The sequence below is a fragment of the Triticum aestivum genome, chromosome 7D (genome assembly GCF_018294505.1).
Source record: "Triticum aestivum cultivar Chinese Spring chromosome 7D, IWGSC CS RefSeq v2.1, whole genome shotgun sequence".
NCBI lineage: Eukaryota > Viridiplantae > Streptophyta > Magnoliopsida > Poales > Poaceae > Triticum > Triticum aestivum.
Window position 1 is genome coordinate 60,498,211 of NC_057814.1, and position 16,499 is coordinate 60,514,709.

Below are 16,499 nucleotides of genomic sequence, written 5' to 3' on the forward strand. Positions count from 1 at the left end.
ATCTGGTGACCACGGGGAAGATCCCCGGCCTACGTGCCACAAAGACTCGGTCTCGTCGCGGCGACCTGCTTCAACGGCTCAAAAAGCATCTTTGTATGCGATGGTGCTCTCCTAGATCTTGGAATGGCAGCTGTTCTCATCTTTTTCCAGCGTTGCCATGGTGGCGGCGGAGGATGTTTGTGGACTATGTTTCAGCGAGGCATGAGTTTCTGCGACGGTGGAATAGTAGTTTCACATCTTGTGGAATTCTTTGTGCAAAGTTGCTTGACAAGCATTTGTGTCTCATATGGTGACTATATGTGTAATCTCTGTAAACAGTTTGTCTAATGAAATATATGGTTGCTTCAAAAAAAAAACAGTTAACACTGATTTCAAAATTCATGCTCAAGAACCTGATTGAGCTTTTCTTTGCTTACAACATCCCTATAAAATTACAGAAATATGAAAAACGCAATCAAAAGAGCAAAGAAAACATAGTCAAAAATCAAGACCAACACCTGTAAAATATGATCCTCCCAGGTATATGTCCGGTCGCCCTCATGAAAGAAATGAGATGTTCTCTGCATAGTTTATATAGTAGTTTCATGCATGCACATAGACGTATCATGTAATAATGTAATATTCATATATTTAAGAAGGGTAAGATCATACTTGATCATTCCGCCAGGTATACATCCACTTTTACAGTCAGTTTTGTTAAAGAGACACTGTATAATCTCTTCACGATGGGCTTGTGGCCGGACTGATCCAGCATACTTGGTGACCTCCGGCCAGTCTTGAGAAGCTACAACCTTCACAAAACATGAAATTGTTAAAGATAGTACTTACATAGTGCCAAAGACAATCTTTTGGTATGTGGTTATTTTTTTTTTATAAATTTGACATTTTCCTTCATACTCATCATAACCTTGAAAGTTGTTGCCGCCGCCATAGTTACCACCGTAGCCACGTTGATGCCCCTGATTGTTGTTGTAGAAGGGACACCCGTGATTGTTGTTGTTGTTGTGGTAAAAGGCACCACCACCGCTGCCATTCTTGTTGTAGTTGACGTGGTTGCCGCTGCCGCCGTTGTTGTTGCTGCCACCGCCACGATACCCGCCACCACCATTGGTGGGTTTAGGTTGTTGCCCTTGCCGCCACCACCACGGTTCCTTGCAGCCATGTTGGCCGAAGATTTGAAGCCTCCTGGTCCAGAACCATGGAAGAGCTCGACCCGCTGATCGAAGTTCGCCACCATTGCGAACAGCTCATCAATGGAGACGGACTCGGTGCGGACGTCCAGGCTGATATGATGGGCTGATAGTCCATTCTAGCCTGGCAATGATGAAGGAGAGCAGCTCCTCTTCTCCGATGGGCCTCCCTGCTGCTACAAGTTCATCTAAAAGCGATCTCATAGAACCAAAATAAGTAGCAGCAGATTGGGAACCTTTGTGGGCATTGGTCAGAGAGATTCTGATGTTGTTTGCGCGGGATTTGGATTGAGCAGCAAACATGGTGAAGAGGGCTGTCCAGATTGCATGGGATGTCTCCATCGAGGCAACTTGCACGAGGATTTCTTTGGAGAGGTTCCTCAGCAGATAGGTTACAATCCGCTGGTCTTGGATCAACCAAGGGGTGTAGGCAGGATTCAGACCGATCTGTTCCTTTCCTTCAGAATCTTTTGCTGTAATTGTCTTGGAGGGCTCGGGAGTAGTTTCATCAAGGTACCCATACAGGCCGACTCCCATATCTGAGAGCGAGCCTGGGCACGCCATAGGACATAGTTGGTGCGGCTTAAAGGTTCAGAGGTATTGTTGTTTAAGCCGGAGAAAGAAGCCGAGCTGGAGGAGGAAGACATGGTTGCGGCTTGGTTTTGATCTGGAGGAGGTTTTGATGGCGGCTAGGTTTGATTTGATAGAGAGCTAGATGTGGAGGAAGAAGAAGGCTCTGACTATCATGTAAGTTTTGGTAAAGCGTCTCAACTCCCGTAACATGGGAGCCCACAGTTTATATATTGATTGAGCGAGAGGGATCTCGTGGTCGTTTACATGGTGCGGTTGAGGATCTCCAACCGTGGAGAAAGATTACAGGAGGAGGAGAAGAGATAGAAAGATAAAGGACAACTCTCCTATCCTATGCGTGAAGCACAAGGCTACCACGCCTAGCCTGTTACAATATTTCTAACAATGGAGACGGCGGAAGGAGGAAGACACGGTCTTGGACGCCGGCCGCCGCCGCCGTAGGATAAGTTTAGGGGTGGGTCTTTTTCTTTGTTCTAAATATTGCAAATGTAGTTAAATCTGCCGTGTTTGTATGAAATCCGTCATGTTTGTACGAAATCCGGGCGTGTCTGCATAAATTTCGTCCGGTTTGTTGAAAAATAGTTGAAATGTATGCTTGCTAGTACCTACAGACCGGTGCTTCATAATTTTTCGCCTTGTGGTGGACGCCCTCCAGGTTTGCCACTCTGGCCTATATGATCATTTAAGCATCTCCAACCAGACTCCTCATTTTGCCCCGACGCGTCCAAGCGAACAGCCCAGACATGAGAGAGAAGGGGAAAAGCCACCCAACTGGACCCCTCAAATTGTCCCTAGCCCATATATGGGGAGGATATGATGGCGCTCGGGCGTGTCCGGGCAGTCCGCCAAGCTGGATTTGGACCATGCCAGGTCACTATCTCTTTTTGTTTATTCTTTTTTCTTTATCTCTTCTCATTCCGTCCATCATGTGCATGTGATCGGACATGTAGGGAGAAAAGTTGTGTGTATGGTTGCATGCACAAACAAATGAGGGCTTGGAGCGGACATGTCGGGATAGCATCCAAACGTGTCCGTAGACATATAGATGGTTGGATTTGCTTAGTCCGTTTGTAGATGCTCTTAGATGGTGGTTCCACAATATGTCTTGTGTGATTTTTCTACAACAACTTCATGGAGTCGTCCTCGTTAGATGAGGAGGATGAATATGATGATGAAACGACGATGATGCAGGTGGTCGTACCAAACACGGAGTATGCATAGAAGCATGTCCTGAATTACAAGGGACATCGAGTGTTGAATTGAAAGAGGGCACGTGGGCCTTAAACACTGATGGACGACTACTTTGCCCCTGAGCCATATTCGTTGACAATTTTCATCGGCGCTTTCGTATGTGGGGATTTTTTTTGATCGCCTCTACAATGACGTCTGGGACGGTGATGACTATTTCATCTTGAAGAAGAATGTCGTTATATTTTTTTGGATTCTCTAGATAAAATAAGTGCACGGCTGCATTGAGGATGCTCGCCTATGTCATGACTACAGATTCGTGGGACGAGTACCTCCCGATATTTGAAAACATACGCGAAGTTGCATTGGTGAGGTTTTCTACTGGGGTGATCAAGGTGTTTGGACCGCAGTACTTGAGAGAACCAACTACCGTAGACAAAGAAAGGTTCATGGCACTATCTGAAGCTAGAGGGTGGCCAGGTATGCTTGGATCCCTTGATTGCATGTATTGGTCTACTGGAGATGGAAAAACTGCCCATATGCTCTAGAAGGGCAATATCACGGCCATCAACCCACTAGCATTTTTGAAGCAGTTGCATCACAATACCCCTGGATTTGACATGTTTTCTTTGGCATGCCTGGGTCTCACAATGACATCAACTTGATGTAGTGGTCTCCAGTGTTTGCTAAGTTGACTCGAGGACAAGCTCTTCTGTGCAACTATGCCATCAATGGTCATGACTACAACATGTGCTACTATCTGGTCGATTGTATCTATCCTCCGTAGGTGGCCTTCGTCAAGACCATCTCTGAGCTAGTTGGTCAGAAAAGAGTCCACTTTGCCCAAAGACAATGAGATGGAAAGGATGTGGAGAGAGTATTAGGAGTGCTCCAAGCCCGTTTTACAGTTGTTCGAGGACCTGCAAAAATATGTGATCCAGAGAACTTGTGGGAGGTGATGACAACTTGTGTGATCATGCACAACATGATTGTGAAGGAGCTGCCAGAGGTCTGGAATTTGAAAACATGGGTGATCTTATACAACTCCCAACTCAAAATCCAGCCACATTTGGGGGGTTTGTCCAAATATATCAACATATTTGACATCAAAGAAGAGGTGGGCAGTTTAAGTATGTTCTGATTGAGAATCTGCGGGCGATGAAATGGGACAATTAGAACATAAGTTGAATTCAAGTTTGACTATTTTTATTTAAAAACTTAATGTTTGGATTGTAATATCTGAATTTAAACTAGTGTTGCGTTTGAATATTTTTACTATAAGAAGAATTATGCTTATCTGTAGTTATTTTGGAGAGGTGCGGACTTTGGAAAAAAAAAGGAAAACAGGGCCGAAAGTTTGATGGACATGGTTGGATAAGTGGCTCTGGTATCTATCCGTGTCCGCGAACGAGTCAAGATGAATCCATGCCGCGGGAGAGCGTTTTCGTCCGCAGCGTTTTGTGGTGGGCGCCGGATGGGGAGGAGATATTCGTCCTAAAGAAAGGCTGGTTCCCGGATAAGAAACGGGTTCATGAATCCCAAGTACAGGACAAAATTTAGCTTGCAAAGGATCTAGAAACTAGCGATCTCGAATATTCTCAAACGATGCACAACCATATATGCGACTTAGCTGACCCAATTAGCTGGTCATCTTCTCAAATACTCTCTTATATTATGAGACGGAGGGAGTAGAAAAAATAGCTGGTCATTATATAGTTCCGAGTACCCACTCCAACTAATCTGGAAAGAGACGTCGGCCCTAATTTTACTCGTGTCGCTTTTGTCAAATCAATCATATGCATGTCATAATCATATACTCCTATGCAGTTTAAAAAAGAAACACTAGATGCTTTATACGAGGTGTTAGTATTGCCATGATCGATCCAGCAGTCGGTGTACTCAGCAATCAGCATGGCGTAGACGCATCAACCGCCGTTCTTTCGCTCTATATACTTCGCCAGGCCACCACACTCTGCTTCAGGTCGCGCGCGTCACTGATCATCGATATATCCTGCGTTTGCCATGTCGAATCCGGCAATAGCCGGGGCATCCTCGTACGTACTCCCGGCACGTCGCCGGCAGGCGGGCAGTCGTCTCCCTGCGGCATCGCGGTCGCTGTTCGTGTCCAAGTCTGGCTCGCACCAGCACCGAGCAAACCCTCTTCGCCTCGCCTCCGTCCATGATGCCGGGCACCCTTCCACCGAAGCACGCCGGGGAGAATTCTTCCCACCCGGCCATTATCCCACTCCTCCCTTCTACCTGATGTACGCGAGGACCCGGATAACTGTTCCTTCCTGTTTAGGTAATTAAATGCTTGCTTGAACAATTTTCCTTTTTCAGATTTGCAAATCCTCCTTTAGATGAGAAATTAACAAAGCCTCGTTTAATTACTACTATATCACTTAATTTTACCCGGTGATTTTTATTTTCTGTTTGTTTGATTGATTTACCTTTTTTTCTTGCTCATGTCGTGTGTGCCCACACTTGCATGTGTATCCCACCGTGCGCGACTGCATTTGTAGCCCCCGTCCCCCTTCGTTGGACGCCACTGCATGTCCGTCAACCTCGTGCAACTATAGTTACACTCCGTGCATGCAACTATAGTTGCACGCCCCCGTCGAAACCATAATTGTGCATCCGGTCCGGTTGTGGAAAACAACGAGCTAGTTTGATTGGATACCTGAGCTCTATGCCTGGGTAAAAGTAGTGCCTCGCGTGCACCTGAGAGCATCCTTAATAATATAGCTAGTTGCTGGCTACATAAATATGCCATGCCATTAAAAGTTAGCAATATTAATTACTGATACAATAGAGTTGGCTATAAGATTGGTCATAGGTGCATTTTTTTTACTTTCTCTCTATCTTTTTCTTCTCATTAAATGTGTTTACATAGGAGCACACGTAGAGGTTGGTTCCAGTATGAGAGCTCACACCTTCACTTTTTTCTTATCTTTCTCCTCCACATAGATAAAAGTGCGGGACTTATAGTTCATTATTGTACTTGCTATGAGAATTTGAGAGAATTTTTTTAGCTAGCCTAGCCTGGCTGTAGCATGTTTGGTGTGTATCGACGGCCTGACCGGCCATTAATAGCCCATAAATAAATGTTGGCTCATGACCCCACCGAACAGTGCGCAGTGAAGAGTAAGTACAATTAACATCCAGGCGTGAGCCAGGTGAACGAATCCTTGCGCCTGGGCCAGGCTAACAAACGTGCCTGGTGCTCTAGGTAGGCTAATGATCATGCAAGATACTTGAAGCCAGTGGCAGAGCTAGACAGGATGCCGCAGAAAAAGCTAGCTAAAAAAGTTCAAATATAAACAGCCCCTCAGAAATAAGGCTGCCGCAGGCCTCCACTAAGCTCCGCCGTTGCTTAAAGCTAGGCTAGAGTTTCCTTTTTCAGGATCCCAAGCAGGCTAATGGAGGCTCAAATCAGGCAATTTTCTCCCGGGTATCCAACCAAACCACCCATGCATGTCCGCCAGCCACGCACAATCGTAGTTGCGCAATTGCACGTCCGCACACCTAATGTAGGCTCAAACCAGGCAATTTTCTCCCAGGTTTCCAACCAAACTAGCCATGCATGTCTGCCAGCCACACACAATCGTAGTTGCGCAATTGCACGTCCGCACACCTATGCGTAAATGCATGTCCATTAGCCGCACACAACCTTAAATGATAAATATTCTTTTTCTAGTAATGCTAACAAGAATTCTAGTTTTGAGAAATATGTTATAAAATGCCCAACTAAAACATGTTGACTTTTTGCCACAACTATTTTAGTGTTTAACACTCAATTTTAAGATTTCTTTAGAAATAACAAGTACAACATAGAAGCACGCGCGCGCGCGCACACACACAACACATACTGAGAGATGAGGACAAATGTGTGGTTGAACGTTTAGGAGGGCGTGGGAATGGGGGGGGGGGGGAGCTTTTTTTAAATGAAGGAGATTCGAACCCCAACTTCTGCAATGATTGCGATGCACACAAGCATATAGGTGGCTAATAGCACCAACCGATGGAATCTTGTTTTGGTTCGCGAGGATGAGTTACCACCTACATGGAAGCAATGAAAGTGATGGAACTGTCTCCAAAGAGTGGTTAGATTTTGTGGTTGCCTGAATATAGTGTGTTTGTTGGAGGCAAAAGCGCAACCGATGGTAGAGACAGCTAACATGCATAGGTGCACATGTGACACAGTTGCATGCTTAGAAAAAATAGGTAGCGAGTTGCATGTAAAAATTGTAAGTTATGATTTATGATTGATATGCATAGGTGTTGATGTGTCATGGTTGCATGCTTAGAAAATTAGATAGTGGGTTGTAGTTGCCATTTAGAAGTAGAGGATATGAAATCATTGTGCTTGTATATAGTCATCAAAGTGTATAGTCATCATTCATGGCCACTTGGATTGCTAAAACTGCAATAATATTACAAGTAGAACTGCTCTTACATCAGTGGTATTCATAGTGCATATATTTTTTACTTCTGTATGATCTGTTATATACATCTAGTCTGTTTGTTCTTTTTTTCTTATGAACCATACATGAGAACGACATGTATTGTGTGAATGTAACTATGCAAGGGAAAACTTTTTCCTCTCTTTTGTTGGCCTTTGCTGGCTTCCATATTTGACTTGCATGCTTTCCAGGTCTAGTAGAGGCAGATCGTCCAAGCAAACAAAATGCAGAGGCACAAGCACCAATTCCCAGACAACGTGTAAGTCGACATATGGGGCGTACACATATGCATGTAAATTCATATATGTTAGGGGGCAAAGTCAAATTGACTCACCAGAACGAAGATATGCGCTTAATTAAACTGATGAACATATTATAACTAGATCAAGGCTGGCGACGAACCAAGCAAGCTTTCCCACATGATCGAGACCATCCGAGTGGCGTTGAGTTCGATGGGTGGAGGCGAGATATCTGTTTCAGCCTACGACACTGCCTTCATCGCCCTTGTCAAGAACCTAGACGGAGGTGATCGGCCACAGTTCCCCTCCAGCATTGACTGGATCATTCAAAACCAGCTACCAGATGGTTCGTGGGGTGATAGCTCATTTTTTCTGGTCCAAGACCGACTTATGAACACCCTAGCATGTGTTGTGGCGTTGACGTCATGGAACCTTTACGTTGACAAGTGCGAGAAAGGTACGCTTACCTTTCTTCATTGCTGTTAGGATGTTCATCAATACTTTTGGATTTACCCATGTCCTTGAAGTCTTCTATATTTACATGATCTTATTTATTGTAGGCATGCATTTTATCAGAGAAAATATATGGAGATTGGCAGAAGAGGAAGAAGATTGGACGCTAATCGGCTTCGAAATTTGCTTCCCCTCGCTCCTATGCATGGCCAGGGACATGGATCTGGACATTCCTCAGGATGACCCTGCCTTCGAAGCCATATATTCCAAGAGAAACCAAAAGCTCAATAAGTACGCATAGCTACCTAAATTTATTCTTTTATTTTACAAGTATTATTTAACATAGTCGAATTTGCCCAATTTTAAGTGTGGTGGTGTGCGCTAAGACATGAGAAAGAACCAAACAGTCCCCTAGTGATTACAGATGGTATTGTTTAGCTGGTCAGGTGACGTATGAATTTTCTTGGCAAACGTATTAAACTCGGCGAAATCTTCACCGAGTGTCAAACTTGGCGTAGCGCACTCGACTGGATGGGGTCCGGCAATCATTAATACTGCCGAGTTCATTCAATCGCGAACTCAGTGAATATATAAACAATGTTTGCCAAGTTTCTGCCGGAAAATACTCGGCGAACCACACCGTCAGACTGGACGCGCCGTTAACGGAAGTGCCACGTGGCACAACTGTTTATCAAGTTTTGTTAGACTAAACTCGGCGAGGCCTGACCAATAAAATAATCCACGTGGCACAACACATTGCCCAGTACAAAATATTTGTCGGGTTCTTTATTCAGCATAACTGGGCAATCTGTTTGCCGAGTTCCACACTCACAAAATTTCTAACCATTTAGGGCGTGCCGCGTGGCACAAGGTTATTACCCAGTGCCAAACTTCGCCCAGTTCTTAAAAGCAGAAACTGGGCAAGCGCTTTGCCGAGTTTGAAACTCGGCGAACTTGATATTCTCCTTTTTCATCAGAAACTGGCATAGCCAGAGCTCTGCCGAGTCCATTTTTGGATCCAACTCGATAGAGAGAAGTTTGCCGAGTTCCCGATAGAATGAACTCGACGGAACTCAGGATAAAACCAGATTCTAGTAGTGTTATGTGTGAAACCTTGATTTAGGGTTCAGCGCTACCAACAATAAAGGAGGAGTGAAAAAAAATCAATTCTCGCTTTCTTGGGAGAGAACATGGTTGTGCACTCGTGTTTTTTTTTTTGTGAACACTGACGCAGATGCTCATACATACACACATACACTTATCCCTGTGAACGCACGCAAGCATAGCCGACACCTATGAGCATCTCTGAGAGACTAAGCCGGCATATCATCATGTGATTGAGGAAGTCACCATAGGCGCATCCGTAATCGACGGGAACATCTCCCCCCACTGAACTAACATCGCCGGAAAGTCTGAAATAAATCTAGAAAAATGTGAGCACCAGTGCTAAGTCACTTGAACAGGGTTGTGCACTGGTGTTGATGCAAAGCGGGCCTACTGGTGTGATACGCATCCAATTCGGTATATGTAATTAATCGACCTGTTGCCTCTCATATTGTAGGATTCCTTCGGATGTATTGCACACTATGCCAACGACTCTACTTCACAGTGTGGAGGGAATGGCACACTTGGACTGGAAAAGGCTGCTTCCGTTGCAGTGTTCAGACGGCTCCTTTTTTTCATCACCCGCAGCCACAGCTCACGCTTTGAAGGAAACAGGCGACCTAAAATGCCTCAATTTCCTTGACGAAGTCATCAAAAGGTTTGAAGGCGGAGGTAACATCAATACCAACAAGCTGTATAACATCAATACTGAATTTACGCTCAAACGCAGGAGTGTAGGGTGTAGACCGTCTTTCGCGCTAGGGTGAATTTTGATGTTTTGAATACCAAAACTAGTTCTTGTTTACTCACCTTTCACACATGTCAGCGTCCTGTGTCCATCCTGTGGATTTATTCGAGCGTTTATGGGCGGTTGATCGATTGACGCGTCTGGGGATATCGAGGCACTTCACCAGGGAAATCGAGGAGTGCTTAGATTATACTTACAGGTAAGCATGCCTATCTATTTCCAGAATCTTAACCCGACTCTCTTTACCTAATTTTATGCATGTTTGATATGTTTTGTTTGATCCTCGTGATCAATGTGGTGTTAATGGTTGGTGCATATATGGTCTCAGTTGTAGTTTGTCGATCACTGATTTGATCGTTTTGGGGCCTTTTTATCTTTTTTCCTCGCCTACGCATAGCTTTTGGTCTTATGACTTTGCTAGCTGCTGGTGTGTTTATGCGTGTGTGTGTGTGTTGGGTTGGCTGTATGCATCCTAGTTATGTATCGATGCTCCATTTTGAGCCAATAAAATCAACCCTTTGTAAAAAAAAAACACCCAATTTAGTTCAACAGTGTTTGGCCACCAAACTCTATTACAGTGTAGCTAGGTTGAGGAAACTTGTAACTAGGAATACTTTTCGATAGATTTACACATTTATTTCAGTCTAAATATAAAAAAAATGTGTATTCAGAGGTTTGAAATTTATACTAGATCGAGCACTAGACAAACATAAAATGATAGCAAGCATATGTGTAATCATCTGGTGACATGGGTGACACTAGACCACCACACTATCCACAGTTTGTTTCTCCCTTTCTTAATTTAAGAAGAAAATAAGGAGGAAAGAAAAGACAAATATATGGAGAGAAAAAGAGATTATTGCAATGCCAAGCTCGTTTACCATTTAGACCGCCAAAAAATGGTTTTGCATCATAGTACTAGCTGCCGTACACTAGTCTCTACCTACACTCTATCTTTTATCCGTAGACGTACCTTTCATCTGCAAGTAGTACGTACATCACTAGCAGGTGGTTACCCTAGCCTTCAACATCAATCCATCGGTATGGACCATGGGCACCAAATCCTGAGTTTTGTTGCTGTATTTCTTAAACTTCTTTTTGCTATAATAAGTGAACATATCCTTTCCTCACAGGGAAGTAAAACTATGGCTAAGTTATATACCTTATCAGGTACTGGACTGAAAATGGGCTGAGCCACGCAGGGTCCTGTGCAGCTTCGGATATCGACGATACTGCGATGGGCTTCCGTCTCCTCCGTTTGCATGGCTACCATGTCAATCCATGTAATTCAGTATAGCGTTTGCTAAGTTTTAAAATACGCAATCGTATTCATGCACTTTTAAACTCTGGTTTGAACGTGTGAATGTATGTATGGTACATAGGTGTGTTTAAGAAATTCGAGAAGGACGGCGAATTCTTCTGCTTCCCAAGGCAGTCGAGCCAATCTGTCACGGCCATTTACAACACATACCGTGCTGCTCAGGTCGCGTTTCCTGGCAAGAAGGACGACGTCCTTCGGCGGGCCGAGCGGTATTGCCGCACATTTCTCCAGGAGAGGCGCGCCTCCAACAAACTCAGCGACAAGTGGGTCATTCCCAAGGATTTGCCAGGTGAGGTAGGTACACCAAATTATTGTCCTGCATATAGACTATAGAGGATAGAGCAATATGGAGGCAGTACGGTTTTCGGCCCGGTTTCCCTCATAAACGGGTCAACTTGTTTAGGTTTTCGATCCAGTTTCCTTTATAAACTGGATCAGCCAAAGCTTAAGAGGCGACTCTTGACTTTGGCAGCTTTTTGAGCAATATATTCAGGTGAGGATTCTCTCCCCCTCGGTGACCGTTCAAAAAAAAATGGAGGCAGTGAATTCTTGTCTGCTATATTAACAGGTAGGATACGCACTGGACTTCCCCTGGAAAGCAAGTTTGCCACGGATCGAAACAAGGTTGTATCTAGAGCAATATGGAGGCAGCGACGACGTGTGGATTGGAAAGGTCCTCTATAGGTAACTTTTCATTTCACATTGAGGAGCACCCCGCTCACGATTTCAGTTCTAGGAAAAATCCATAGAAAAAGCTTTATCTCTAACATCAACAACCTATTCAGAATGCCTCTGGTCAACAATGACCTGTACCTAAAGGCGGCGAAGGCTGATTTCTACAATTTCCAGCAAATGTGCCGACTTGAGTGGCATGACCTGAAAAGGTGAGTATCGACCAAATTCATATAGGAACTACTCCCTCTGTCCCATAATATAAGAGCGTTTTTTACACTAGTGTAGTATCAAAAACGCTCTTATAGTGTCAAAAACGCTCTTATATTATGGGATGGAGGGAGTAGTACATATACAATGCCGTTCAAGTAAGGGTGGTATGACAGGAATAATCTGTATTCTAACTCCTAATTTCTTACATCTATAAGCAGGTGGTATGACAGGAATAATCTGCAAATGCATGGTCTGTCTGAAAGTAGCGCACTGAGAGCTTACTTCTTAGCTGCAGCCAACATCTTTGAACCGAACCGAGCAGCGGAGCGCCTGGCATGGGCTCGCACGGTGATACTTACCGATGTTGTCTCCGCCTACTTTCAACGCAACGGTTGTGCTCCGGACTTGAGAGAACGGCTTAGTACTAGTAACCTCACTCGCGACCGCCACCACAGTCTATCAAGGTTTGATTCAGCGTATTTCTATGTTCCTTCATTGTGTAATACTACTTTTGTCTCATTTTCGAAAGAAAGAAAGAGATGGTTTTCCTCAATAAAAGAACATAAATAAATAATACTACTAATTAAAACTACTGCTTAGCTAGCTTCTATTTTGTTTTATCCAAGAGTTGGCTTAGTGATCTACATGACATGCATGAAAGAATAACAACACTCTCCCATTATCTAAAACCACATGTGCGTGTGCATGCAGGGTAGCAATAATGGATTGGACAGAAAATAGCATACTACATGTTCTTCAGGAGCTGATCATGGACCTTGGCAAATTTGACAGTGCCACCGACACTCTTCGCAAAGCTGTGAAATATCTTACCCACGCTCAAATACATTCATTATATACACCTGATATAGATGATACTGTTTTTTAGCCGAAATATATGATACTATTTACCAAACATATATTGTATGTTGGATGTTACACTTTTGTCCAATGGAAACAGAAAATTATAATTTAAGTCCTCTGGCAACTGCAGTGGAAGGATTGGCTTATGGCATGGACTGCAGAGGAGAGAAGTGGACCATGTGAATGGAGTACAGCGTTGTTGTTAGTTCGCACAATCGAGGTCTGCTCAGGAAGACACAATTCGACCGACCATCAGCTGAACGTTTGGGAGTATACCCAGCTAGAGGAGCTCACATCTTCAATATGCCGCAAACTCGCATCTAGGGTTCTTGCAAAGGTTTGTATCTATTGTGCATATCAAGAATTCTTATACATGTTTATATATCCATTTGTCCCTACGGGTGCATGATTTCTCTATTAATCCACGACAATAATTTTCAATGACTCAATCAGCGTGGACATAGAATGGAAAACATAGAGGATATAGACCGACAAGTGGATTTGGAGATGGGAGAACTCGCTCATCACGCTCTCCAGAGCTGCAACGGTATCAGAAAACTGACCGGGCAGACTTTTCTCCACGTGGTGAAGAGTTTCAACTACGTCGCCCTTTGCTCATATGAAACAATTGATTGCCATATCTACAAAGTCTTATTGGAAGATGTCATTTGAATCATCTACCATGATTTGTATCAAGTTTATATCTAGCAGACACGCAAAAGCAAATTTGCCTCTCTAAAGAAAAATTACCTCATTGTGCTGATATGTGATGAATAATTATTGTATGGTAGTATGGATTATCATGGCTGTATGGATTGTTTACAAATGTATATTGCTCTTTGCTTTATTAGTATAATTATCAGCCATCCGGTTTGGCATGTGTCGATCTAGTGAATTATAGACGTGTTGCCTATATAACATGATCTCAACCTATGTCATAATATCATGATTGTTTTATTGATCAATTTCACATGTGTGTGCTTATATTTTGTGTGTCACTGCTTTACAAGAGATGCTATTTGTGAACCTAAACCCCGATCCAATAAGAAAACCTTCCCTCCCATGATTTTTAGGAACCAAGGTGATCAGAGAGGTATTTAAGGCGTTGTAGGTTGATTTTCCCCTCCCAAAAGTCACTACAAAACTTGTAAAAAAAAGGGTGCAACTATGTGCCAGCAGACCTTCAAAAACTGTCCAGTAAATCCATCAGGTCCACAGCCCTGTCCCTTGGAATGATCTTGATAACATGATCAATCTCCTTGAAAGAAATAATGCAGATAAAACCTCTAAATCAGGAACACGCTAGATCAAATCCTCCGAATCAAAAATCAAACATAAGCATATTACAAACACCCACACAATTCTTGAAGCAGGAAATTAAATGCAGATGCTTTCTCCTCATGACTATCAAAGATATGACCATCATCAAGTAATAGGATGGGAATTGTATTGCATTTGCTCACTGGCTCTAGCATGGAACTATTTTGTGTTTTCCACCCCCGAGATTAGCCCACTGAAAAGTGCATATCTTTCTCCACTAAGCATTTTGGTATTCAAGCGGACGAAGAATATGCCTTTTAAGAATCAAGCGAAAATTCTCCTCAGGGATAGATAATCGTCTAAGATCTTCAAGGTTATCCAATTGAAATAAAATTTTATTACAGTTCTCTATCAATAACCACTTTTTGAGGGCATATCGCATTTTTTTTATCTTAGCAGATATGTTGGTGGCACTAGAAGATGTATGTATGGGGTGCAACCCATGAATTATGCACAACTTCTAGGGAACCGGGATGAGAAGGCCAAAATCTTTCAAAGTGAAACAACCCACTCTTAGGAATACCAATTTCAATGGAAAGAACCCGTGGAGTACCATCGTGGACGCTAGTGCCAACGACGGGGAGGGCTCGCCAGCCATGGGATAGGCTACTGTACATCCCAGTGCACCGCACGCGGTACCACTGGGAGTACCACGTCCCACTGTTGTGGCCGGACATCACCCCCTTAGCTGACACCTCGACCCGCACCGCATTCCGGTGCGAGACATGCCGCAGTCACCGCGAGCGCGGGCGGAGGAGATCCGCAACCGTCGTGCTCTCCTGACGCCGGAGCAGCACCGCGACCTGGCGGACGCGCCAGACTCCCCCAACCAGGATGTCAGGTTCGCCACCGAGCAAGATGTGCGCTGCCGCAGTGCCATCTAGGTTGAGGCTGACTTCGCACCACCGCCCCCGGTGATGGCGCAGAAAGACGAGGAGGCCGAGGCGATGCACCTGGCCATCCTCGAGGAGGCCTACCAGCACGCCCTCGAGGAGTCCAAGTGGGAGGAGGACTCTCACTGGCCTGGCCTCGAGGAGGCGCTGCATCTCTCGACAGCGGGGGACTGCGAGTATCCTCCACGATCACCGCCGCCACAAGTGCAGCCCAAGCCCGACCACACGTCGATAGCACCCATCGCCACGGTGACATACCAGTGACATGGTGTGGTGCGGGAGTAGGTCAGCGCGCCGTGTAGCTGGGCGCGACGGAGGATCAGGAGGTGCCCTACCTTGCCCGATGGAGGGCCCGCGCGCTGGCGAAGTAGCAGGCTGACAGGGAACGGCGCATGCAGCTGCAGCGTGAGGAGAAGGAGTGCCGGCAGCAGTGGGCATGGGAGGAGGACGAGGAGCGACATAGCGTGAGGAGGAGGAGCGTGCGTGATACGTCTTCAAAGTGTCCATAATTTTTTATTATTAACTACTACTCCCTATGTCCCAAAATAAAGTGTCTCAAGTTTAGTACAACTTTGTACTAAAGTTAGTACAAAGTTGAGACACTTATTTTGAGACGGAGGGAGTATTATATTATCACTTTTATATGCTTTTTATATAACTTTATATCATTTTTCTAGACTAACTTATTAATTTAGTGTGCAGTGTTAGTTCCTGTTTTTTTGCTTCTTTTTAGTTTCACAGAAAATCCAAATCTAGGAGCGTCCAAACACGATGCCAATTTTTGACGTTTTTTCTAGACAACAAAGGACCCTAGAAGCTTTGGGGAGGTCGATGAAACCCACGAGGTATCCGCATGGCCACGTGCCGCGACCAGGGGGTGTCGCGCCAGTCCATGTGGGGCTCCTGAGCCTCCTTTGACCAAATTCCTGGCCTATAAATTCCTATAAAATTTGAAACCATAAAAAATAAACTGTAAGAATTTTATCGCCGTCGCAAGCCTTTGTTTCAAAGAGATCCCATCTGGATCCCTATTCTGGTGCACTGCCGGAGGGACGCCTCTTCATCAACCTTGCCGCCTCCATGATGTTTGAGTAGTTCCTTTAAGATCTACGGGTCATAGTAGTAGTTAGATGGCTTATTCTCTCTCTCTCCCCCCTCCCTCCCTCCCTCCCTCTCTGTCTCTTTCTCTCTGTCTCTTGAATTTTCAATACAATGATCTCCTCTGAGATCAACCCGATTTAAC

At 44.5% G+C, this 16,499-nt stretch overlaps 1 protein-coding gene and 1 pseudogene across 1 annotated transcript; one reads left to right on the forward strand and one right to left on the reverse strand.

The window, feature by feature from the left end:
- Nucleotides 1-1,218: 1,218 nt before the first annotated feature.
- On the reverse strand, nucleotides 1,219-1,355 carry LOC123171743 (uncharacterized; annotated as a pseudogene).
- Nucleotides 1,356-3,259: 1,904 nt separating this feature from the next.
- LOC123170790 (syn-copalyl diphosphate synthase-like) lies at nucleotides 3,260-13,797 on the forward strand. The gene is made up of 14 exons (XM_044588547.1): nucleotides 3,260-3,449; nucleotides 7,101-7,216; nucleotides 7,816-8,128; nucleotides 8,232-8,415; nucleotides 9,686-9,900; nucleotides 10,055-10,175; nucleotides 11,147-11,259; nucleotides 11,359-11,591; nucleotides 11,866-11,981; nucleotides 12,083-12,181; nucleotides 12,401-12,646; nucleotides 12,894-12,999; nucleotides 13,174-13,380; nucleotides 13,497-13,797. Exons 1-14 carry the CDS (start codon nucleotides 3,260-3,262, stop codon nucleotides 13,713-13,715), a joined length of 2,478 nt encoding a protein of 825 aa, XP_044444482.1. The 3' UTR covers nucleotides 13,716-13,797.
- Nucleotides 13,798-16,499: the final 2,702 nt, after the last annotated feature.

Bases quoted from the DNA above. Each gene is read 5' to 3' on its own strand.
- LOC123170790 (XM_044588547.1), top strand. From the start codon at position 3,260: ATGCTCGCCTATGTCATGACTACAGATTCGTGGGACGAGTACCTCCCG. The intron at 3,450-7,100 runs GTATGCTTGGAT...GCCTGAATATAG, and splicing joins TGAAGCTAGAGGGTGGCCAG to TGTGTTTGTTGGAGGCAAAA. The intron at 10,176-11,146 runs GTAAGCATGCCT...ATACCTTATCAG, and splicing joins TGCTTAGATTATACTTACAG to GTACTGGACTGAAAATGGGC.